The sequence below is a fragment of the Xiphophorus maculatus genome, chromosome 20, assembly GCF_002775205.1.
Source record: "Xiphophorus maculatus strain JP 163 A chromosome 20, X_maculatus-5.0-male, whole genome shotgun sequence".
In the NCBI taxonomy this organism is placed as follows: domain Eukaryota; kingdom Metazoa; phylum Chordata; class Actinopteri; order Cyprinodontiformes; family Poeciliidae; genus Xiphophorus; species Xiphophorus maculatus.
Window position 1 is genome coordinate 31,094,276 of NC_036462.1, and position 24,252 is coordinate 31,118,527.

The 24,252-nt window shown below is 42.9% G+C and overlaps 1 protein-coding gene across 1 annotated transcript; it reads left to right on the forward strand.

Moving 5' to 3' along the window:
• Positions 1–687: 687 nt before the first annotated feature.
• fezf2 (FEZ family zinc finger 2) lies at positions 688–4,594 on the forward strand. The gene is made up of 4 exons (XM_023324906.1): positions 688–1,659; positions 1,798–1,932; positions 2,080–2,212; positions 3,917–4,594. Exons 1-4 carry the CDS (start codon positions 898–900, stop codon positions 4,165–4,167), a joined length of 1,281 nt encoding a protein of 426 aa, XP_023180674.1. The 5' UTR covers positions 688–897; the 3' UTR covers positions 4,168–4,594.
• The last annotated feature ends 19,658 nt before the right edge of the window (positions 4,595–24,252 follow it).

Genomic DNA, 24,252 nt, shown 5'->3' on the forward strand with positions numbered 1-24,252 from the left:
GAGGGAGAGAGAGGAATCCCATCTCAGAGGATTAGCAACTTTCTCTTGAACAAAAAAAAAAAAAGAATCCCAAACTGAAGCACAAAAACAGAGATTACTCTGTTGTTAACCAAATGAAAGCAGCTCCACTCCTGTTGTTTAATGAGCGCAGACAGACCGTGTTTACACATTTTCCTCCTCAGGTAAGAGGCAAAAAAAAAAAAGAGAGAGAAATAAAAAAGAAAAGAAAGAAAAAGAGTCGTTTTGTGTCTACAGGCTTTCAGCCCCTCAACTTTCCTGATTTGGTGGCGCGCAGGTTGGTGAGGGGCGTTTCCTGCTGGAGGCCGAGCTGCTGCCCGCTGATGTCAGGATCGGCGCTGAGGAGGGGGCGGGGCCCCGCCAGCGTGCGGCTCTCCAGTCATCTGAGCATTAAAGCGGTAACCTCTAACTCACACTTAACTCCGCGCTCCTGCATCCTCCTGGAGCTCCCGCATTTCTTCTTCTTCTTCTTTCTTCAGATTCTGCTGTCCTCCCTCTGTTTTTTTTTGTTTGTTGTTTTTGTTTGTTTGTTTGTTTTTTTCTTTTTTTCTTTTGGTTCTTGACTCGAAAATGTCCCGTTAATTTTCACGCGCAAAAGTTAACGAGGATTAACCAATCACCCCCTGGACGCCGCAGTTTGCATGGGGGGTTTGGGGAAGGCGTCGGGGAGGAGGGGGGAGGAGGAGGACAGTCTGACAGCGAGGTGCGCATCAAACTGATGCTTCCTGTATCTGCTGCTGCTGCTGCTGCTGCTGCTGCTGCTGGGGACCCAGAGGAGTGACAAAACAGGAACGCTCGGACTTTCCAACAAGTTCTGCTGCGAACGGCAAGACTTTTTTTTTCTTTTCTTTCCTTTTTTTTTTTTTTTTTTTTTTTCAAATGGCAAGTTCTGCCTCTCTGGAGACGGTGATGTCCTGCGGCAGGACCGGGCCCTCCGGGGCTCCAAAGAGCCTGGCCTTCTCCATCGACCGGATCATGTCCAAGAGCTCGGAGCCGAGAGGCGGCGCGGAGGAGCCCTCGGAGGGGAAGAAGTTGCTCGGCCTCTGCTCCCCCATCCCCTGCATGATCCCGCTGCAGCCGTTCAGCTACGACCTGCAGGCCAAGGCGCTTATGAACTACTCGGAGCTCTGGAGAGCCAGCCTTAGGGGAACGTTCTGTGGATCGGCGGCCGCGCCGTGCAAAGGGAACTGCGGCGTGTGCGCCAGAGCGGAGTCCACGTTGAAGCAGCCGGTACCGCCCACCGGCAGCAGGGTGGTGAAGCCGCAGGTCATCCACCAAGCCGTGGCCGTGCCCAGCGTGGGCTCGCTCTACTACCTGAATTACCTTGACTCTGCGTACCAGCAGTCAGAGCTCCTGGCCGGACACTGGCTCTCCACCCCCCAGGTCCAGGCGTCCCTGTCGGCGCACCACAGACTCCTGCTGCTGGAGAACGCCAAGCTAGCCGGCGCCGGCTCCGAGAAGCTCCCCACTCCCCAGTACCCACACAAGGAGCATCTGCCGGGCCAGCTGGACCAGATAGTGAAGGAGAACCACGCTCTGGTTGGAGAGAAGAACGGCGTCAAGACGCACGGCAAGCTCAGCTCCGGCGGCTGCGGCGCGGAAGGCAAGCACAAAAACTTCACGTGTGAAGTTTGTGGGAAGGTAAACTTTTCAGGAACGACAGCGATCCGCTCGAAGACAAACCTGACAGCTTGTGAGTAGAACACACATTTTAACAGGATCGTGTGTGTGTGTGTGTGTGTGTGTGTGTGTGTGTGTGTGTTTTCTTTTCTCTCGTAGGTTTTTAACGCGCATTATAACCTGACCAGACACATGCCGGTGCACACCGGGGCCCGGCCGTTTGTGTGCAAAGTGTGCGGCAAAGGCTTCCGACAGGCCAGCACGCTCTGCAGGCACAAGATCATCCACACTCAGGTGAGACGCGGGGGAGGCGGGGGGCACACCTGCAGGCCGGCCTGGCCGCCTCACACACACACACACACACACACACACACACACACACACACACACACACACACAGTTGCTTTCAACTGCTGTTTACTTCAAATATCCTCCACGCAGGAGAAGCCGCACAAATGCAACCAGTGCGGCAAGGCGTTCAACAGGAGCTCCACGCTCAACACGCACGTGCGCATCCACGCCGGATACAAGCCGTTTGTGTGCGAGTTCTGCGGGAAAGGTTTCCACCAGAAAGGTGCGTGTTTCATGAAGCCTCACAGCCGTCACTGGCGAGTTGAATGTATTCATTCGTGTTTGTTTTTTTAACTCATTAGTTTTAATACTAATAATAATAAATATCTAAACTGTATATAAAAAAAAACACGTGACGCGCATCTGAACCAAAACGCTTAACGTTTAAAAGTAACTCTGAAAAAAGAGGTAATTGTCCTCGATTGTCCCTTTATTATTATTATTGTTATTATTATTATTATTATTATTATTATTATTATTATTATTATTATTATTATTATTATTATACACGTGCTAGTTTTATTTTGGTCTGGCGCTTGAATTAGGTAAATGAAGTAAGTTAGCGCTTTGTACTCAGTTTCGTGGTTGAATTGATTTTTTTTTTTTTTACCTCAGTAGTTTACGCAGAAAAACAAAGAAAGAAAATAACAAAGAAAGAGCGATAACTTATTTGCATTTCGCAATGTCAATACAGGCCGATTTTCTTTTTTTTTCCTTTGGTTTCTGTCGCGAACTCCGACCGGCTCCCGCATGTTGGGCTCCCGCATGTTGGCTCTTGGATGCGGGAAGCGGAGCCGCCGCGTTGTGGTAAATACCTGCAGGCTCGCCGAAAAGCCATCAGCACAAACAGGACGTGGCACTTTCCACGGACTAATTCTTCCCTGAAGACGGCAGCATTTGCTCCGGGTCAGCTGCTTGAACTCCGGCAAAGTTGGCTTTTCTCTCTCTCGCTTTTCTTTTTTGATTTTTTTTTTTTTTTGCCACAGCGCTTGATTCTGACAAAGTTTGACAACTTCTCGACCTTAACGGCGCAAAAAAAAAAAAAAAAAAAGAAGAAGAAAATGTGATTAAGGGAAGGAGACTCCGCGCAGCTTCACGGCGGATCTCTGCGCAGAGCTTTTGAATCGTCACTTTGCTCACCGCTTTTCTTTTGAAATGATTGAATATGCGCCTAAAATGACTACAGCTACTGCTAAACTAAAACAAGCTACTGAAATAAATGAAAGGTTTAACTGACAAACTGTTTAATATATTTATGCGTAAAAATGTCACTATTACCTCCTGCATTTAGATTAAAAACAATAATAATAATTGAAATCATATTGTTGAAATAGACGATAATATAGTTTATGTTTTTTGCTGAGAAAAGACAATATTCTTACCTTCAGGCATTTCCAAATGAAACCAGATTGATGATTTCTAAATCCTGAAGTTTGCCCACTCAAACCCGATTTAAAGGAAGAAACTAATTCCGCCTCCTCGTTTTATGCTTAAAAAAAGGTTTCATTATTTATTTTTTTTTTCTTTTAATGAATGAAAGGAAACGTTTGTGTATTTTATCGGTGGTTTGAACTGGACTCTTTTTTTTCCCACCTGGTTGTAGTTTCACATTTACAAAAAAAAAAAAAAAAAAAAAAAAAAAAACGTTAAGCGATTTTTTTTTTCTTTTCTTTTCTGGACATCACAGGAAGCGGCAGCAGGTTGACGTGTTGACTAATAAGTCCCGTAACGTTTAGTGTTGAAGTTTTTATCTTTAGTGGAATGTTACTGACACAGCAAAAAATGACAACCAGCTTTATCAGCTGTACCTGCTACATGATTTATATATATATTTTTCTGTTGCACTGGACACTGTTTGGGTTTTTTTTTTTTTTTTTTACTTCAGGGTTGCTCTGTTCATTCACTTTTCATTTTTGTTTGTTTTTAGGGAACTACAAGAACCACAAGTTGACGCACAGCGGGGAGAAGCAGTACAAGTGCTCCATCTGCAACAAGGCCTTCCACCAGATCTACAACCTGACGTTTCACATGCACACGCACAACGACAAGAAGCCGTTCACCTGCGCCACCTGCGGCAAAGGCTTCTGCCGCAACTTTGACTTGAAGAAGCACATCAGGAAGCTGCACGAGAGCGGCTTCGCTGCGGTCTCGGAGGCCCTGAGGGAGCCGCAGAGCTGAGACCTGCTGAGAGGACAGGGCGGGCTCCGGGTCACCATGACTGGTGTTCTTGGAATAAGAGAAAATAAAAATAAATACATTTAAAAAAAAAAAAAAAAATCCCGGCCTGAGGTGAGAAAGCCCCTCTGAGACTGGACTCAAATGGGTGTGGCGAGTCTTAGGGGCCCGTGCGCTAACACAGGGGGGGACGAGCCGACCAGAACCCGAGAAGAGCGAGCTGAAAGGAACTGAAAGGAACTGAAAGGAACATTCTGATTTCTTTTCTTTGTCATCTAGCATTCCTCCTCATAGATGTGGAACACACGGCGCCGAACCACCCGACCGACGAACACAGCAGGTCAAAAAACGTCGCTATTTAAATATGAGTCGCCGTGTCATGTATTTTACTGGAAAGTGTTAATGTGAATAAATAACTTATAACTTATAATGAAAGCTCGCCGTCTCAGCCATGTCATTTCAGTTCATACATATAGAAACGATGAAGGTTTTGACGTGTTTCAGGCGGCGGAAAATGTCCAGGATTCACAACAGAAGTCATTTTAATAATTTGCACTAAAGTGCAACAACAGCCAGCTCACATACAAACGTTCAACCACTTTCACTTGTATGTAATTTGCTTATTCTTGCCTGTTTTGCCTTATCGCTCCGGTTTTCTTGCGGCAGCAGGATGAACGTCGCTGAGCTTGCAGGCCCGCCAGGTGCAGGTGAGCCGTTTCCACGCGCTCGGGAGAAAGCGACGGACCGGCATGCACTGCGTCCGACTTCACTTCAACATTTATTGACAGACACGATTTTAATAAAGCCACATTTACACTTGACTCGGGGAATAATGGCCCAAATGATGGGAGATAACACAGCCCTTGAAAGCAAATTACATTAAGCAGCTAAACGGCCCCGGGGGTCCGACAGCAGGGGGGGGGGGGGCGTGCGCGTCTCATCCGGAGCCACTCATCAGAACTGGAGATAATGGAGCACTCAGGCCGCAGCTCGTCATCTGGGCCCCCGCGTTAATAAAGTCTGGGTCATTCTGCGCACGTCTCCTGGAACAATATTATCCCGGCGCACATTCTGCGGAGAGCCGCGACGTGCTCCCAAATGGCTCCGTTTCTGTTAACAGCTAATTAACGCGCTCGGCCGGCCGCGGAATAACCTGGCAAGGCCAATATTGGCAGACGACGCCCCCCACTCACCTTCACCCCCCCCCCCCCCCCCCCCCCCCCCCCCCCCCCCCCCCCCCCCCCGTCAGCACCCTCCCACCCCCCAGCCCCCCTCTCTACAAACTGCACGAAGTTCGCAGAGATGTCTCGGAGCATTTACCTTCCGGAAGCAGATTGCAAGCGGCGCTGGTGACGTAGAAGCTGGTCTTTATAGACCGAGTTAGAGAAGATATCTGTTGTGATCACAGGGAAAAAGTTCGACTTGTTGGACTCGGAGGGACGAGGATCCGAAGTGACACTCTGTCTGCTTTTCTTGGATCATCTCTGTGTGTCAGACCGCAACCATTCAGCTGGTTTCTCTGTAGAAAACGGGGAGCGGCGCAGGATTCTCTTTCTGAAGCTCACGAAGCAAAGAATTTAGATCAAAACAGGGGGAAACTATATAGAGCAATGAGTGTTTTAAAAAAAATAATAATAAAAAAATAAAATAAAAATACCTGCACAAGTCAATATGAGCCTCTCCACATGAGTCTTCGTACTTTTAGCAAATTTGGTCCCCCACGCCCCAAAAAAACTTCTTGTCTTCTTAGAACATGGAAAGGATTGTTAAAAAAAAAAAACATCAAGAAGGCCATGACGGCTTGGATCCACAAGAAATCTGGTAATGAAAACGGAAAAAAAAAATTAAAAAACGAAAAAGGGGGAAAAGGCCAAAGAGAAAGTGGAGACGTGAATCACCAAACTGCTCAACAGAGCAGAAGGTGATGTTGGAACTTGAACTTTGACCCAGGACCGGCGGAGCACCGGCAGCACCGTGGAGCAAATGACCACACTTCCACGGACCAGAAGAGACGGAAGCCAAGCGATTGTGAAGCTGATGTCCGTGAGCGGCTCATTTAACTCGTTGCTAAATGAAGTCAACTTCCGGGATGAGCGTGAATTCTGCCGCAGAGACCAAGGAGCTCAGCCACTAACACGACAGAAAAAACAAAACAAAACGGCCCTTTAAATGCTACAGAGGTGATTTATCAATGATACAGTTTGAACAAGAGTTCTGCTTGATGTGTAGGTCCATGTCTGAAATGACGCAAGCTGCTGAAAACTTAGGGGACCGTAGGAAGAATTATTATTATTATTATTACATTTTTCATTCTCTCTGTACTTTACAAAGAAGGCTGTGGTCCAACTGGAAGATTTCTATGGCAATCAAAAGACTGCGAGTTTGATTCCATCTTCCTCCTTCTCCTGCTGAAGTGCCCTTGGGCAATTCCCTACATCACGAATGATGCTGACGCTTTGCGCGTGAACGTGTTTGCGAGTGACGCTATAGAAGTTCAGTTAATATTATATCACGATAAAATATGTCCATCCTATTTTTTTTTAAAAAACTGTGAAATTAAATCTGAAAGGCGTTTCTGTGAAACACGAAACCACGCGATGTTTGATTGTTGTTGCTGCAAAATAAATGACGATTTCAAACATTTAAGACAGCTGAGATTTTACCCCCCCATTGGTAATTGTTCAGTGTTGTATTACTCTAACAAATGAAAATCATATATTCGGATGGACACAATATATTGTGTCCATCCCACACAATATATATTTTTTAATATATTAAAAAATATATTATTCTCATTATTCTTATTTGGTCACATTTCGTGGTCAGTCCAAAATATCCGTCTGATGAAATGAATGGTCCCTGTTTCTCCTCTCTATCGATTATTACACTGAAAACTTGGATTTGTGATGAGTGTTTCCGTTCCTCCACTCATTGCCGCTCAGGTGAAACTGTCCAGACTGACTGAACCCCAGCTGGGGGAACAACGCGCGAGCAGCTGAGTGAAGCTGACACCCCACCCACCTCAAAAAATTCAGCAAATAGTCTGAGTGGTTAGTGCTCCGTTAGTGCAGGTTTGTGCCGTTAAAATTTTCGTTTGTGCAGCTTTCGTTTTCGAGATATTAAAAATTATATTTTAGGTCATCCAGAGTTCACCATCCCCCCATGTTGCTCCAAAACAAACCAAACTAGGCTACTTCGTTAGTGCTCCGTTTGTGCAGGTTTGTGCAGTTAAAATTTTCGTTTGTGCAGCTTTCGTTTTCGAGATATTAAAAGTTATAATTTTGGCCGATGACGTCACCATCCCCCCATGTTGCGCCAAAACAAACCAAACTAGGCTACTTCGTTAGTGCTCCGTTTGTGCAGGTTTGTGCCGTTAAAATTTTCGTTTGTGCAGCTTTCGTTTCTGAAATATTAAAAGTTATAATTTTGGCCGATGACGTCACCATCCCCCCATGTTGCGCCAAAACAAAACAAACTGGGCTACTTCGTTAGTGCTCCGTTAGTGCAGGTTTGTGCAGTTAAAACGGACGTTTGTGCAGCTTTGGTTTCTGAAATATTAAAAGTTATAATTTTGGCCGATGACGTCACCATCCCCCCATGTTGCGCCAAAACAAACCAAACTAGGCTACTTCGTTAGTGCTTCGTTAGTGCAGGTTTGTGCCGTTAAAACGGACGTTTGTGCAGCTTTGGTTTCTGAAATATTAAAGATTATTTTTTAGGTCATCCGAGTTCACCATCCCCCCATGTTGCGCCAAAACAAAACAAACTGGGCTACTGCTCATCATGAGATATTACATAATTTTCTTTCATACGCCAACTGACTTCACCTAAATTGATGACTGTGGCCTGCTCTGGACATAACCACAAAGCAAGCAGTTATTAATTTCGTATGTTATTGTGTAAGTTAAATTCTGCAGATTTTCAGCTGTTGTACAATGTGTACCTTCTTTTGTTTTGAACTTCAATAAAGATTTCGAACAAGAAGAAATTTGTCTCATTTCAAGAAATGTTTTTAGATAGTAATGTTTTCTCACCAATATAACTTTCTCCACAATAAATGAATCCTGTCAAGACAGGACATGCGGCCGTGACCGTAACATAATGTGTGTATTTGTACGACTGTTCAACTGTGCTTTGGTTTCGGAGGTGGTTTCAACAATTATATTCACATTGTTGACTTACTTTCTGCTGATTATGCAGCAAAAGGGTAAAAAACGACAACAACAAAAAATCCATAGCTAACATGCTAGTTTCTTGAGCAAATAAAGTTTTTGCAGAGTTAAACCGGAAGTGCATGGCAGGGTCATTGGTTCAACAAAGTTCATCCAAGTAATGTACTTAATATTTAGTAAATATATTTTAAATGCAACGAGTTTCATTTCATCCAATTGCTGACATTAAATGTATATGCGTGATCTTCAAGGATTTTTAAAAGCACGTAAAATGTTTTGCCAACTTTGACAAAGTTCTCACACAACGTCAACTGTGATTGGCTCCACCCACACTGTAGCGAGTGTTGTTTTTGCGGAAGAGCAAGTGTAATTTCAGCCTCTCGTTGAAATTATTCTAGCAGTTTGAAAGAAATCGTTTTGAAAGAGTCATCTTTGGAATTTTTCCAACCCTGATTTTGATTTTTGAACAAGGTAAGTAAATTAATGTTCAGGTTTCATATAAAATGTTGACTCGATGCAAAGCAGAGAGGATGTATGCATGGATAGCTTACGGCACAAACCTGCACTAACGGAGCACTAACGAAGTAGCCCAGTTTGTTTTGTTTTGGCGCAACATGGGGGGATGGTGACGTCATCGGCCAAAATTATAACTTTTAATATCTCGAAAACGAAAGCTGCACAAACGAAAATTTTAACGGCACAAACCTGCACAAACGAAGCACTAACGAAGTAGCCTAGTTTGGTGTGTTTCGGAGCAACATGGGGGGATGGTGAACTCGGATGACCTAAAAAATAATCTTTAATATTTCAGAAACCAAAGCTGCACAAACGTCCGTTTTAACTGCACAAACCTGCACTAACGAAGCACTAACGAAGTAGCCTAGTTTGGTTCGTTTTGGCGCAACATGGGGGGATGGTGACGTCATCGGCCAAAATTATAACTTTTAATATCTCGAAAACGAAAGCTGCACAAACGAAAATTTTAACTGCACAAACCTGCACAAACGGAGCACTAACGAAGTAGCCTAGTTTGGTTTGTTTTGGAGCAACATGGGGGGATGGTGAACTCTGGATGACCTAAAATATAATTTTTAATATCTCGAAAACGAAAGCTGCACAAACGAAAATTTTAACGGCACAAACCTGCACAAACGAAGCACTAACGAAGTAGCCTAGTTTGGTGTGTTTCGGAGCAACATGGGGGGATGGTGACGTCATCGGCCAAAATTATAACTTTTAATATTTCAGAAACCAAAGCTGCACAAACGTCCGTTTTAACGGCACAAACCTGCACTAACGAAGCACTAACGAAGTAGCCTAGTTTGGTTCGTTTTGGCGCAACATGGGGGGATGGTGACGTCATCGGCCAAAATTATAACTTTTAATATCTCGAAAACGAAAGCTGCACAAACGAAAATTTTAACGGCACAAACCTGCACAAACGGAGCACTAACGAAGTAGCCCAGTTTGGTTTGTTTTGGAGCAACATGGGGGGATGGTGAACTCTGGATGACCTAAAATATAATTTTTAATATCTCGAAAACGAAAGCTGCACAAACGAAAATTTTAACGGCACAAACCTGCACTAACGGAGCACTAACCACTCAGACTATTTGCTGAATTTTTTGAGGTGGGTGGGGTGTCAGCTTCACTCAGCTCGCGCGAGCTCCGTTTGCGGACGTTCCGCGGGAGCGCGCATCTTGTTCCTGACTTTTTTTTTTTTTTTTTTTGCACGTTCCCTCACAAAAAGCAAACTTCGCTCATTGGCCCGTTTCCTATTTCATTCCTATTCCGTTCAAACATTTTTTTTATTTGACTTACATCGCTCGACTCGTGAGCAGCGAGCGACGTGCGGCGCGGTCGAACACGCGCACGTACGTCGCTCGCAGAGCCGCGGGACATGAACGCCAGTAAACAACCTAAAGCGGGCAAGTTGGCCTTTTCTTCGCACTCTTTCTCTGGGTTTCCCTCGCATCTGAGCGGCGGCCTCCGACGTCCACAAACACGAGAGAGAGAGAGAGCGCGAGCTTTGCTTTAGGCGCGCGCCCACACTGCAGGGAGATTATGGGTCGCGGGCGCGCGCGGCTAATCACCTGTCAGCAACACGAGGACGTCTTCATGCTGCCGCCCCCCTTTTGCTCCGACGGGGGTCCGCCGAAGGGGGATTTAGACAATTTGCGGGCCACAAAGGAGCTCGTTTGGGACAGGAAGGGAAGAAAAGCGCGAGGCGGACTCTTTGTCTGTCTCAGTGAATTGATTTTAAAATGGGAGATTAACGGGAAGCTTCGTCTGCGGCCCGCGAGAGCCTGACGGAGGTGAAAAGAGAGAAAAGGACCAATTAATTCGACCAAATGTTAACTTACATGAGCTTCCCCTCTGTTTAGCCCGCATGAAATGCCAATTAAAGCCTCCCCGCCGCAGCGGCGAGGACTTTTTCTTCTTAAGAGGATGAAGAGGGACAGTTTGTGTCAGCGCAGCCAGTAGATAAAGTTCCCACAACATCTGCAAAACGGCAGAGAGCAGTGGCATGCACAGATATTTGGGGGGTCAGGTGCTCAAGTGGGAAAAAGGGCACCTTGTGCTGCACATACTTTGGTCTTTGAAATTTATTACATGGAAAAACTGCAACACCATCAACTTAGCAATCAAATTGGCAACAACAGAAAAAAAAGACATAGCAATGCAACAGCACAGGATATGGCCAAGAGAAAAATCATTTCTACGCAGAGGGGGGCAGAGTACCTAAAACTTGTACTCAACTAAGCGTAGTGATAAGTCAACTTAGTTTTACTCAAATAAAAGTAAAAAGAAGCCGTCCAAAATAAGTGACTCCAGTAAGAGTAAAATAGTATTTGGTCAAAAGTCTACTGAAGTACTGAATAACTGATCAAATTATCGATCAATTCATATTTAAACATTGCGTCATCAGACGGACCCCATATAAAGCTAAATGGAAATTTTCGATTTTTAAGGACCAAAATGACGATACTTTATATAAGCAACAAAATAAAAAAATAACAAAATCAGGCAAAATAGACTTTTCTCAAATCAGTTTCTTTCAACAGAAAACTTATGAAACTTTAACACAAACTGCAGCTGTGTGTCTGTGTCTGGTGAATTGTTGGTTAAAGCTTGTTTGTTTCAACCAGTGGGTAGAAAACCCAGACATTTTACTCAGGTAAGAGTATTGATACTTTATAATGACATTTATTAAGTAGAAGTAGAGTAGATGAGTAAAAACACTCATAAAAGTAATTTTTTTTTTGCAAAAAAAGTTACTCAAGTAAATGTAACTGAGTAAATGTAATTATAGCTACTGTCTGTACTTCTGCATGTAGCCAGTGTGATATCTGACAGCAATTATTCTTACAATTAAGATTACACCCTGAGGACTGATGACAAGATGTCTCCTGATAGAATTGACATATTTAAAATACTTTTAACATACATGTGCCAATTTTTTTTACTGAATGTTTATTACAGGTAGAGAATGAATTATAATGTTACTCAACTCATTTGTCCTTATTTAAATGAATTGTTTCATAGGTCGTTGTTTCTGGTGGGGGCATGTCACGGTCTGTATGTGTTGTGAAGGATGCAGGGCGGTAATCTTAGGCAAAATTACAACAATTTGGAGATACTTGCTTTTTTTAAATCCAGAATTTACACAGTAAAAAAAAAAAAAAAAAAAAAATTCAGAAGATGATTGGTCCAGAGCAGAAACCTCCCAGTGTCTATTTCTGCACATCCCTGCTAGAAAGTAAAATAAGTTAAATAAGCTTGAACTGCCGAAAACCGGTTAAATAATTGACATGTATTAAGTAGTAAAAGGAGAAAGATGACAAATAACAGTTTGTTGTCCCCTTTTGTTCAGTGAGGATTACAATGACAAACTGAAAATGTGAACAGAAAAGCAACATACATGTTAATCAATCAATTAAGTTTATTTGTGTAGCACATTTCAGCAACAAGGCGGTTCAAAGTGCTTCACATCACAAAAACAAACAAAAAAATAAATAAATACAAACTGTACGGAACAATGATGTCCCACATTTTTCTAACAAAAATAATAAATTAGATTTGCATTGTAGCACAGCAACATTTCAGCAGTTCAACTGCCGTACATTTTCAACCTGTTGGCAGGATCTAGCCCTGCGATCAGAGAACTCTGAAGAATATGAATGCAAAAAATGAAATCCATAGCAGCGATGAACATGTTGGAGTCAGTAACGCTGTAAATGGTAATTGAGGTCAAGTCCCTTTGCTGTGTTGAGATATGACCTAAAACAGAGTGCAGTTTTTTGAAGTACTGCTAATGTTGTTGTACGTTTTACTTGTAATTCGACCTTTCGATGACTTCCTCCTCCACAAAGCGTTGCTGTGGTGAAGAGGTTTCCCACTGGCCTGGACTGGGCTCGCTGGAAACAGAGAGTTTTGTTTTACGTGAACATATCAAATGATGGCCGTCTGCAGACTGTCTGAAATGCTTTGGTCTGTTAAAAATGTTCAAGAAAAGACCGTCTCTGTATTTACCTGTCGCCATTTCATTCACGCGTTGCTTTTTGGGTTATTGCTCAACCAGTCGCTAAAAGTGTTTGGCACAAAGAGTAAAACTCGTGCAATTTCATTCTGCGGCTTTTGAGAGAAATATTGGGTTTTACCATTGTACTGGAAAATTGAATCCTCCAACACACACACACACACATGCGCGCACCCCTACCCACACACAAACACACACACACATTCACACACCACCCCCACCCAGATACCTAGTCAGAGGAGTGCTGGCTCCTTGGCTCAGTGCGCCTCCAGGACTCATTGTTTGGCACGGAGGGGTTAATGAGCAGGGCCTTCTCCTCACTCCTTGGCTTTTATTCGTCTTTTAAAGGAGAAGTAGTTGAAAAGACAGAGAGTGGATTTAGCCACAATGGGTTTTTGGAACTGCTGAGGTGCTGTGTTTAAAAAACACGTTTATGTCGAGTTTCTCATAATTATCGAATTTGGCATCATGTTTGCAAAGAAATATGCTCCTATTGACCCTGGTTTGCTGGGAAGACTCAGACCGTGGAAGCCTTGGGGAGAGCTCTTCGCTAATCCAGGGATTAATGCATATCAAATTAGACTTTCAGGAATTAAGCCCAATCAACCCGCTAAACATAAAGCTACTTCAGCTTTGACTCCCATCTTACTTGTGCTGTTTTAAAAAAAGTCTCTTGGGAACTTTTCTCCATCGAAACTAATCAAAGTTTCAGGGATAAGGAACCCGCTCCAGGGTGAGTCGGTCGGCGGACACATCCGTCAAAAGATACGACCTGGAGAAGGTGCTTGGCTTGAACAGTGGAGTGTTGGGAACCCAACCAGGCAGGAGGCTCTCGCCACTGAGCTGCTGTCAGACGAGACTCACTGGCCTCCATGCGGCGGTCCGTACAATCCTCCAGACGTCTGCAGACACCAATGTGCTCACAGGCCAAGGGTGAGTGTGTCGCACGGTGAAACGCTTCGAGTGGCCAGTCCGGCTCAAAAAGCGATGCGTCGACACAATTCGGTTGCTTAAGTTGCAGCTAAAGCTTGATGCTGTTGAGGAAAAACTTGCCGCAATTTTGAAGAGAGCATCAGCGTGGCTAAGTTCCTTGTCCGGTTGCTTATTGGATCTCTTCTTTTATTTCATATTTGTTCTTTATGTGAAACAGGAAAATACTCTGATTTTATAAAGCACAACAAAAATAAGTTACAGTTGAGATTTTTTTTAAACTAAGTACTGCGATAATAACATTGTATTTGTTTAGTTAAAGACCTGTTGCACTACAATCCTTTAGCCGAAAGTGACATGGTGTTTCTTGAAGATGTTTAAGTCTATAACTTCATATTGTCTATGATATGACTTTATTTGCACTGATAAACACGAATGAAGAAAACAGTCGCCACTGCAACTTGAAGGTGATGCAAAGTTGGCAACAATTCTGTTTCACCACTAATAAGCCGCGTGCAGCGTTCCCCCCCCTCCCCAAGTTTAACATCACTATTAAAATCATTTATTTTATGCTGCAAGCACTGGTTTCGAAAAACACATTTCGCACAACTTCACCTACGACAACTTCCTTCTGCCGCTGCGATTTTATTCCCAGTTGTTTTACTTTCTAATTGATGCGATGTGCCAATATTCAAGGCAAACGTAACAAACAAGATAATTAGTTCCAAATAGGCTCATTAGTCACCGTGTGAAACATTTTCTTGGACCAGTGACAGAGATCCCTCATTAGCTCCTCAGGAAAAAAGAAGCCACAGCAAATCTGGCAATTTTTCAAAAGACACTTACAGCTTGACCACATGTAAAGATGGAAGAACAGGATTCCTTTTACAGTAGAGAATTTGTGGCCATTTTACATCTTTTTTAATTAGAAATAAACAGAATTTGATGATTGAACACACCATTTTTTATGTTTACAAACTTCTTTACTTTTGCCAAGAAAGCTCATATTTAAATCCAGTGTATGTATGTTCAAACAGTTTTCATGGATCGTCTGGCAACTGTTTGTTCAATATCGCCAAGGTAACAGTGTTTATCGTTCTTCTTATGTAAATTTTTTTTTTTTCTATCTTACAGGAAAACAGGCAAATAAATATGCTGCATGTCGTCCAGGTGATTGCCAAATGCTGAACGTGGCTGAATAAAAGACATTAGCAGAGGCAGATATATTTACTCTGACGGCAGAAGATGAAGTGATTTTTCAAATCTTTTCGATGACAAGTCCAAAATCTTGAAACTGGTATGTTAGCTATTAGATTGTATTTATAATGTACCAGATGAAACTCTTGGAAAATATGTCAGAATGTGTGAACACAGGAGCCGATGGCTGTCAGAGCACTTTAAATTTCATTGTGCAGCTCGACAATCACAATCAATTCAGGCATTTGTGGGATGGTTTATTTATAAATGGCATTAAAAAAGGAACAAAAATACAGAAGAAATTGTTTGCAAGACATTACACACACACACGCCTACATCCACACACGTTTGCGCAGCTATCTTTCCATTGACTTGCATTCATTTCTACAGCTTAAACCTCACTCTTACCCTAACCCAAACTCAATTCACACCTTAGTCCTAAATCTGACCCCTGACCCAAAAACAGCATTTCCTCTTGTGGGGACCAGGCTTCGGTCCCCACAAGGAGCAGTGGGACCCCACAACGTAGTATGGGTCAGGAAAATGGTCCCCACAAGAGAAACAAACGAGCACACACACACACACACACACACACACAAAAAGTACAATCTTTTCAAATATCTCGCATTATTGTTGGAGCAATTTACTCTGATCTTCTGCTGCTCCAAATCAGCGAGTCGTTTTCTCCGCCTCGCTCTGCCTGAGCTCGGCCCTTTTGTCGTCGCATTAAGGAGACCGTCATTGTTGAGGCGGATCAGTTGATCTGGGGATGTCCGGTGCCACGGCTAATCCTTGTGACCTGACCTGTCTCCAGGGGGAAACGTTCGCTCGCCCTCCGCTTTGGGCAGCCGTGTTGACCACACAGCACCCGGCCACCTCAGACCAATAGCCGATCTTCTCAGGAAAACAAATGAAAATTCCACAGAATTCAGCACTGAACTTTACAAGCTTCATAAATGTTGGAGACATGATTTTACTTTTGCTGTTTCTAAAACCCGTGGGTAATAATTCATGTTTTTATTGCACCGTGAGTAAGATTATTACAACTCACTTTATGGCTGGATCAGTCAGGCCTCCTTTCAGCTGGTACCAGTTCTTTTTTAATCGTTACATCCAAACACAAATATGTTTTCAATGACACTGTGAGTTAGCTTGTGTCATTGCTTGTGTTTCACTTTACTTTCATACAGTTTAATAAGCGTTTATATTTTATTGTTTTAATTTGTGTCTTGTTTTCATCTGTTTTGTGCTGTAGTACAGTAGCTCGGATTGTTTCTTCTTAAAAGTTTTTCATGATAAAATGGATTTGCTCTACTGAATATTTTTTATGAATAGTTTTCTTTTAATTATCTAAACTCTTTGGACGTGAAAGTGGGTGGAAACAAAAGCGGCGAGCTTCCTGTCACGCGGCAGCAGGAGAACATCATCCAGGTTGTGGTTTTGATGCGCTCAAGTAAAACCAAGCATTTCATTTTTGTGTTCAAGACAAACAGCCTAAAAGTGTCAAGTTAAGATTGCGGCCCAAAATTAAGATTCACCTGGATGCTATCGCGACTGACTCCAACAAACCCAGATATTACGTCATTTGTTGCTCATACGCTCCTCTACACCGAGCAGCGCTCTGGTGGCAGATGTCATGTCTGCCGGTGGTTGAGATGGTTTTTGTGGCTACAAAAAACAGGAAAGAACCGCAGAGGATCTGCTGATAAGACACGAGTCTCGTCAAAACCAGTTGAAGCCACACTGGTGGAGAAGGGGCTTATGAGTTATATTAGTGGATAACCTGACTTCTTAATTGAACGTATGATATCTAGATTTCCAAGTAGGTGACCAGTTATGATATGAAAAGTATTATTTCTTCAAACCAGTTAGTCTAATAGCAAGTAAACAGTTTGGTCATGATAATGGGCTTTGTTGACAATGAAACACAACACAGTAATGCCACATGAATCTACTCAGGACAAAAATCAATGTCAACAAATGGCATTTGCACACAAACATCAAGTTGCTGCGTCCTTTCGGCAGCCCACACCAGTCGATGTGAATAGCACCACAGACTGGGACTTAACCAGTCACGGACAGAGGGACGTTACTGGAGGAACCAATCAATACAGTTAGCAACCCCACCTCTCTTCCAGACTCTCCTTCTCTAACTGATCTTACACTAAGTTAAAGATCAGACCAGGTACGACTAAAATCCAGTTTTGTGTGAAATCTTTTAAAAACAAAATACGTTTTGCATTTATAAGGACTTACACAGCAGCTGTGAGGTTGTTTTTTTTAATTTTTTAAAATTACCGACACACATGAAGACACTTTTTTATTGCTGTTTATCATGAAAAGTTTAATTTGGACCAGCACAGTCAGCGTGCTTCTTTTGACCCTACATTTAACAACAGTTATTAGTAGGGGTGAACCGATTGCACTTTTCTGGCCGATTACCGATCTTTAAAGAGCCTGACCTACAGAATCCAATTGTGGCTAAAACAAATTTTCTTTGGTTTAAAATGTCTAAAATGTTGCTAAATATAGCAAGAAAGTTGCTGAGCTGAGTGGGGTGAGTGTTGCTAACTGTAAACGTGCAGACATGACCTGGTGGGCGGGGCTAACAGTCAAACCTCTCAGCAGAAAAGGAGAGTGGTTGATTTTTAGACCTTTGCCGAGGTAAATAAGATCGGAGCCTAAAAATGGCTTTACATATTGACCAATCATCGCTCTCCCAAAATTAAGGAAATCGGCTGGCCGATAAATCGGTGCGCTCCTGACCAACAGTCAGGGCCCAAAGCTTTGTAACACAGGATCAGTGGGAACCCAGAAACTCATCTACTTGCAGCCACCATGCAAAGCAGCACAAATCACAGTCAGATTCTCAATCAAAATGTTTCTAAATTATTTTTTTTTAAAATCCAATAAAAAGGTTAAATTGTGATTTGTAACATTTGACAAAGAAAGTGAAGGTTCAGGAGTCAACTGTGTGCCAAAACTTTAAAGTGGCTGCAAACATGTACGGTGCCATCATGTTTTTCCCTTCAGTTCTCTCTCACACCCACACACTTGCCCCCACTGCACCAGGAGCATATCACCGAATGAAATGGAGCTTGCAATTGCCCATTATTCAATTGACTGGAGTCCACACTTAACCATTTGCACGACTGTGGTTCGGCTAATTGTCTGTTGAGGCTCCCAGTAGGCTTTCACCGGCTGAACAGCGTTGCATAATCTAATAGCTTCGGATTCATGGCACGTCACCAGGGACGGAGGGCAAAGGGAGAACAAGGCTGCTGGTTAGACGTTAGGGGCTGGTAGGATGAATCTCAGTCCGATGGTTGAGAAAATTGGCAACTACAACCTCAGCACCCTTTGGGCCCATGCCATTAGAACACATTATACTGAGATGGTTACTTGGAAAGGCTCCAGATTGTTCTCTTTAGAACCCTTAAGAAATTGTCATACACTTCTCATCCATATTTATCTTTCTCAGTCTCACCCACCCTCTTCCTAATCCCTTCAGCCACCATTGAACCGACCCCCTTAACACCCCCCCTTCCTTTCTTTTAAATCCTGTCCTTGACCTCGCAGCACTCCGCAGTCCACCTCCTCCTCCCCCATCTTTCCATCCAGCTCCTTCACCGAACAGTACCCCCAACACCCAGCTCAAATCCACCCAGACTGGTCCAGTCAGTCAGTAGTGGCCCATGGCAGTGATGACCCCCCTCCGGGCCTTAAACATAGGGGCCCCAGCTGAGGAGTCGGGGCAGCTGCCAACCACTGGCCACTCAACCCCAGGCTGTCCGGATGATTGCGTTTGTCAAGCCGCCACTCTGAGTCAGCCTGTCGCAGATCTGATCTTGACAATTAGGGATACAGTGAGGGAGGGGTACGGACGTGTGGTTAAAAAAAAGTGAGGGGCTTGTGGCAGGGTAGGTTACTTTGCATCCTTACATATTCATAAATTCAAAACATGTTGTAGCTTTCCTAGTGGAAGTTCATGTCTTACCTCTGTACACGCACAGAGCGGCAGATAGATGAGAAAAACAAATCTCACGTGAGTTATTGTGACCCCTGGAACCTAATGTTACACGCAGTCATGATGTTTATAGGACAAGAGCAACTGGTCTTAACCACAAATAACACTTCTCCTTGTCAAAATAGTTGGGAAAAAAACAGAACTAAATTACAATAAAATGTCGTATTTGAATGATTTTCACCAAACTGCTTATTTGCTGTGGGTAGGTTTTATGCCTGGTTCCTTGCTTTCCGCTGCACTCATGCAGGTAATTTTAAAGACACACGTGAAAGTGTGACGTCTAAAACAAAGTTTTGACATTAAAGCATTTCTATCAACAGGACTGAAGTAAGGAAGAGAGAACATCCAGAAACATTCAAAGAAAAGAAATCCGAAAGCCTAGAGAACTGTTCAACTAAAGAAGCAACATTAACGTACAGTACTGAAACGAAACAAAATGACAAGCACAAGATCTTGTATTCTTCATTGATGACCCTTCCTTCCACTGCATCATCGTGCACCTCCTTTTCAGCCATGTCCCAAACCTCACAATGACACAATGGACAAAAACAAAGGAAGTCGCAAACTGCTACTTCTTAGCAGATCCGTGGCTAGTTGTCAGAGCTGAGCGTCATCACTCACTCTAAATTTTGCTCACTCTAAATTGCGTGTCAATCATATGAAAACCTTAAAAGTCATAAATAGGCCACCCATTCCCTTCGTAGCTATGTGCTTTTAAAATGTATGGTGATTGCGCCCTCTACTGGTGATTACGGAGCACTGGGATCAGTCAGACTGTTGGTATTGGAATAATAGAAGCAGCTGGGCTGCAGTACACTGCCGGTATCTCTGGCCCTCTCTGTTACTCATTGCTTCTTCAATTGAATTGAATTGAATTCAAAAATACTTTGTTGATCCCAAAGTAGAGGAATAAAGCATTCTATCCCTGAAATTGTGATTCCTTAAAACCTGATGCTTCCAGTGTTCAGGTTCATTTTCTGTCTGAACACATAGGAAATCTTAAAAACTAAGTTTCTAGTTGTTTCCAACATTTATGTGTCTGTTAGGAGTGTTGAAATGGAGTTACAACAATGTGGGAAAAATAAACGTTTTCTCACCGAGAGAAGCTTAAAATGGCCATTTCTTAAAATCTGATGCCTGTTTTGAATGTTCAGATTGATTTAGTGTCTAAGCACACCACGAAGCTTAAAATGGAAGTTTCTAGTTATTTTTGAACAGACACATGTTTGTATGGGGTTAGTGCCAGTGGACGCCTTATTTCCATTTCCATCTGCCTCCTACAAACGAATTTGGAGTTGCTCTTTATTTCCCAAAGTTATGGGGGGAGGAAAGGAGAGAATCGATATTTCAGCTGCCAGAAATAATCCGTTCCCCCTCCCTAACATGGGAACAAATTAATTTTCCAGAAAGTCTTTAACGGTGTTTATTCCTCTCTTCATCAACAATAAATTATGTAAGTTTGAAAACATTTGCTCATTATTTGCCAAAGTTAAAAGGGGGAACCACATATTTTAGCTGCCTGAAATAACCTGTTCCCCAGACATAACATGGGAGATAATTGTTTTTCTCACAATCTCCTTTAACTGTTCTTAGTCTCCTCTTCATCAGTAACAAATCCTGTGAATTTGGTAATATATACCCTTTATTTACCAAACTTACTTGGGGGGGAACCATATATTTTAGCCACTTGAAAAAATTTGTTCCCCCTCCATGACATGGACCTTATTATTTTTTCACAAACTCTTTAACTATGTCGATTCCTCTCTTCATCAACAACAAATCCTGTGGATTTGGTGACATTTGATTATTATTTTCCAAAGTTAAAGGAGGAGAACCAAATATTTTAGCCACCTGATATAATCCGTTCCCACTCTATAACATGGGAATAAATTAATTTACCAGCAACTCTTTAACTGTGCTTTGGAAACATTTGCTCTTCATTTCACAAAGGTAAGAGGCTTTGGGGTATCATATTCTGTGAATGGAACTAATAATTCTTCAGCAATTTTAAGGAATTATTTACTTAAACAAGCTTCTATATCTTGCTGAAAAGTTTAGTCAGTTTTGTCTTATTTTAAGTGTACTAAAATATTTTCACTAGAAACTGGACAAAAAGAAAAAAAACTTGGTAAAATGTTGTCTTCAAAATTCAACTTTACTGATCCCAAAGGGAAATTAAATGTTGTTGTGAGTCATATAGATTTGGTTAATGATAACATTACCCAAACCACGAATTTCAGTAATTACATTCAAACTAATCAAACTCAATTTCTCAGAAAATAATCCTAAATAATAACTAATTAAAATGGATTTTAAACACAGAAATAGTCTAATTATGGTAAGGCTGAACAATATTACAATATCATAAAATAAGTGTCTTATATCTGTATCAATAATGTTTTTGTTAGTTTTTCTGTTTTCAATATTTGGAATACATTCTTGTTTTATCCATAGTTTTCACATCACAATGCTTTTTAATTTCTTTTCTTTATTTCTAAGCAATTATGAGGAATGGAGGTGAAACCAGAAACTGCTGCTGCGCAAGTGACTCAACAGGCTGTTGCTAGGTAACCAAAGAGCGAGAACATTATTTGATTCCACCAACCTTGCTTAGCTAGAGAGAGGTTGAGTTGGCGTCAGCTGGGTCAACAGGCCCGTTTCCCCTTTTTCTGTTTTCGGACACAATGTTTCCTTTTGACCTGTGGTCCTCGCACCCTGCTGTGCCAGTCCATTGTCTCCCCAGTGTGGATTTCAGCCTTGGTGGCATATTACCAGCTGAACTGTCTCCAATAGCCATCAGCTAAGCCGAGCAGCGTTCAGCCGTAAAGTTTGTTTTTATTCAAACTTCAGCAGTTTTCTAGTTGTTCTGCTGAGGCAGTGACATCAATGTGTGACATCACGCAAATTGATGTCACAAAGAGCGATGCACACTTTGTGGAGCTAGAGGGCATCACAGAGCTGCACGCTTGAATTCTACGGTCATAACCATTGAAGAAGAGAGACAGAGAGCACGTAGTAGTATCCTAACAAGAGATTGAAAATGAAAGCTTTTCGAGATAAAGAGGCAAATTCTAACACACAAGTAAAGAAAATCATTGAGAAGATTTTGGATTTGTCCAGAGAAACGGGATCAACAATAAGTCGCAGCAGTAAGACATCATCTTGTGATTCTGGGAAGGAAAAAGTACAACAGACATTAGCTGAAGAGACACAGAAGCTCCATGGAATATTGAAAGAAGTTGGCATGATGTCCATTGTAAAACAGTCTCTGATTGAAAGAAATGAGGAGCTGAAGATGCAAGTTCTGAACATAGAACAAGCTGCATTTGACAAAGACAATCTGCTTCAAGACAAAGACGAGAAATTAAACAAACTGTTGCACGTAAACAGAACATTAAAGGAGAACAACACCACCCTGGAGCAGAATACCACTGCCTTGGAGAACAAAAGCACCTCCCTGAAGCAGAGAATCAATGCCCTGGAGAAGGAAAAAAACACCCTGCAGCAGGAAAAAACTGCCCTAGGGCAGAAAAGCACCGCTCTTCAGCAGAGAAACAATGTCCTGGAGAAAGAAAAAAGTACCCTGGAGAAGGAAAAAACTGCCCTAGGGCAGAAAAGCACCGCTCTGGAACAGAGAATCAACACCCTGGAGAAAGAAAAAAGTACCCTGGAGAAGGAAAAAACTGCTCTAGAGAATAAAAACAACACTCTGAAACATATAAACCATGCCCTGGAAAGGGAAAGAAATACCCTGGAGCTGGAAAACACAATTTTCAACGAGATAAACACCGTCTTGGAGCAGAAAAGAGCCTCCTTGGAGGAGAAAAGCAACTTCTTGGAACAGATAAACACCGCCCTGACGCTGAGAAGCACCTCTCTGGAGCAGAAATGTTCTATCTTGGAGAATATCAACACCACCTTGGAGCAGGAAAACGAGATCCTGGAGCAGAAAAATACTGACTTAAAGAATATGAACATCGACCTGCAGCTTAAACTGGAGCAGCTGAACCAGAAGCCAACTGAACAGAAAATCAGCGAAAACATCAAATCAGTTTCAGATCAGCTACAGAAGCAGCTGCCTATATTCAGACGTGTCATCAGTGGCGTCTCCAATACCTTCCTGAAAATGTACCAAACAGGTACTATCAGGTACTGGGTTGACACTTGGTACTGCTAAATAAAGAAGTGTGATGAGGACTCCAAGCTTCATGCTTGAGTATCTGTGGCAGAAAGGCTAGAGGACAACAGAACTACCGTGTCAGGGGAGCTTGACACTTGGGGACTTATGGCGGAAAAGCTTAACGCTTGAAAGATGTTGACAGGAGAGCTTGAGGCCCGCAGGACTGCGGTGCCATGGGAACTTGAGGCCATCGAACACAGGTCTCCTTCGTCACCAGACAATTCCTTTGTCGCCAGGTCATCAGACCCTTATTTATCTTATGAACTCTAGTTTTGCTTTTATTTTAGTTAGGCGTCAGATGAGGAGCTTGGTCTGCTGACCCCAAGCTCCTCCCGGCCTGCCTCCAGGGCTTCGTAGCGAGTCCTGTTGGTCTCCAGGCTGACCTCCAGGGCTTCGTATCAAGTCCTGTTGGTCTCCAGGCTGACCTCCAGGGCTTCGTATCAAGTCCTGTTGGTCTCCAGGCCGACCTCCAGGGCTTCGTAGCGAGTCCTGTTGGTCTCCAGGCTGACCTCCAGGGCTTCGTACCGAGTCCTGTTGGTCTCCAGGCTGACCTCCAGGGCTTCGTATCAAGTCCTGTTGGTCTCCAGGCTGACCTCCAGGGCTTCGTAGCGAGTCCTGTTGGTCTCCAGGCTGACCTCCAGGGCTTCGTAGCGAGTCCTGTTGGTCTCCAGGCTGACCTCCAGGGCTTCGTAGAGGGTCCCATCGGCCTCCAGGTTCGTATTTGGTTTATGTATGTTGTATAATGGTTCATAAATTACATTTTGAAAACTATGTTTGATATTTATCCTTACAGGACTTTGATATAAGGTAGCTATGGAAAGATAGTTTAAATCTCAAAGCCCCTTACCTTTGTGAAATGAAGAGCAAATGTTTCCAAAGCAACAGTTAAAGAGTTGCTGGTAAATTAATTTATTCCCATGTTATAGAGTGGGAACGGATTATATCAGGTGGCTAAAGTATTTGGTTCTCCTCCTTTAACTTTGGAAAATAATTTCTGGCAGCTGAAATATCGATTCTCTCCTCCCCCCATAACTTGGGGAAA

Coding starts and splice junctions, on each gene's coding strand:
- fezf2 (XM_023324906.1), top strand. CDS start 898: ATGGCAAGTTCTGCCTCTCTGGAGACGGTGATGTCCTGCGGCAGGACC. Junction 1,660..1,797: donor CGTGTGAAGTTTGTGGGAAG/GTAAACTTTTCA, acceptor TTTCTCTCGTAG/GTTTTTAACGCGCATTATAA. Junction 2,213..3,916: donor GAAAGGTTTCCACCAGAAAG/GTGCGTGTTTCA, acceptor GTTTGTTTTTAG/GGAACTACAAGAACCACAAG.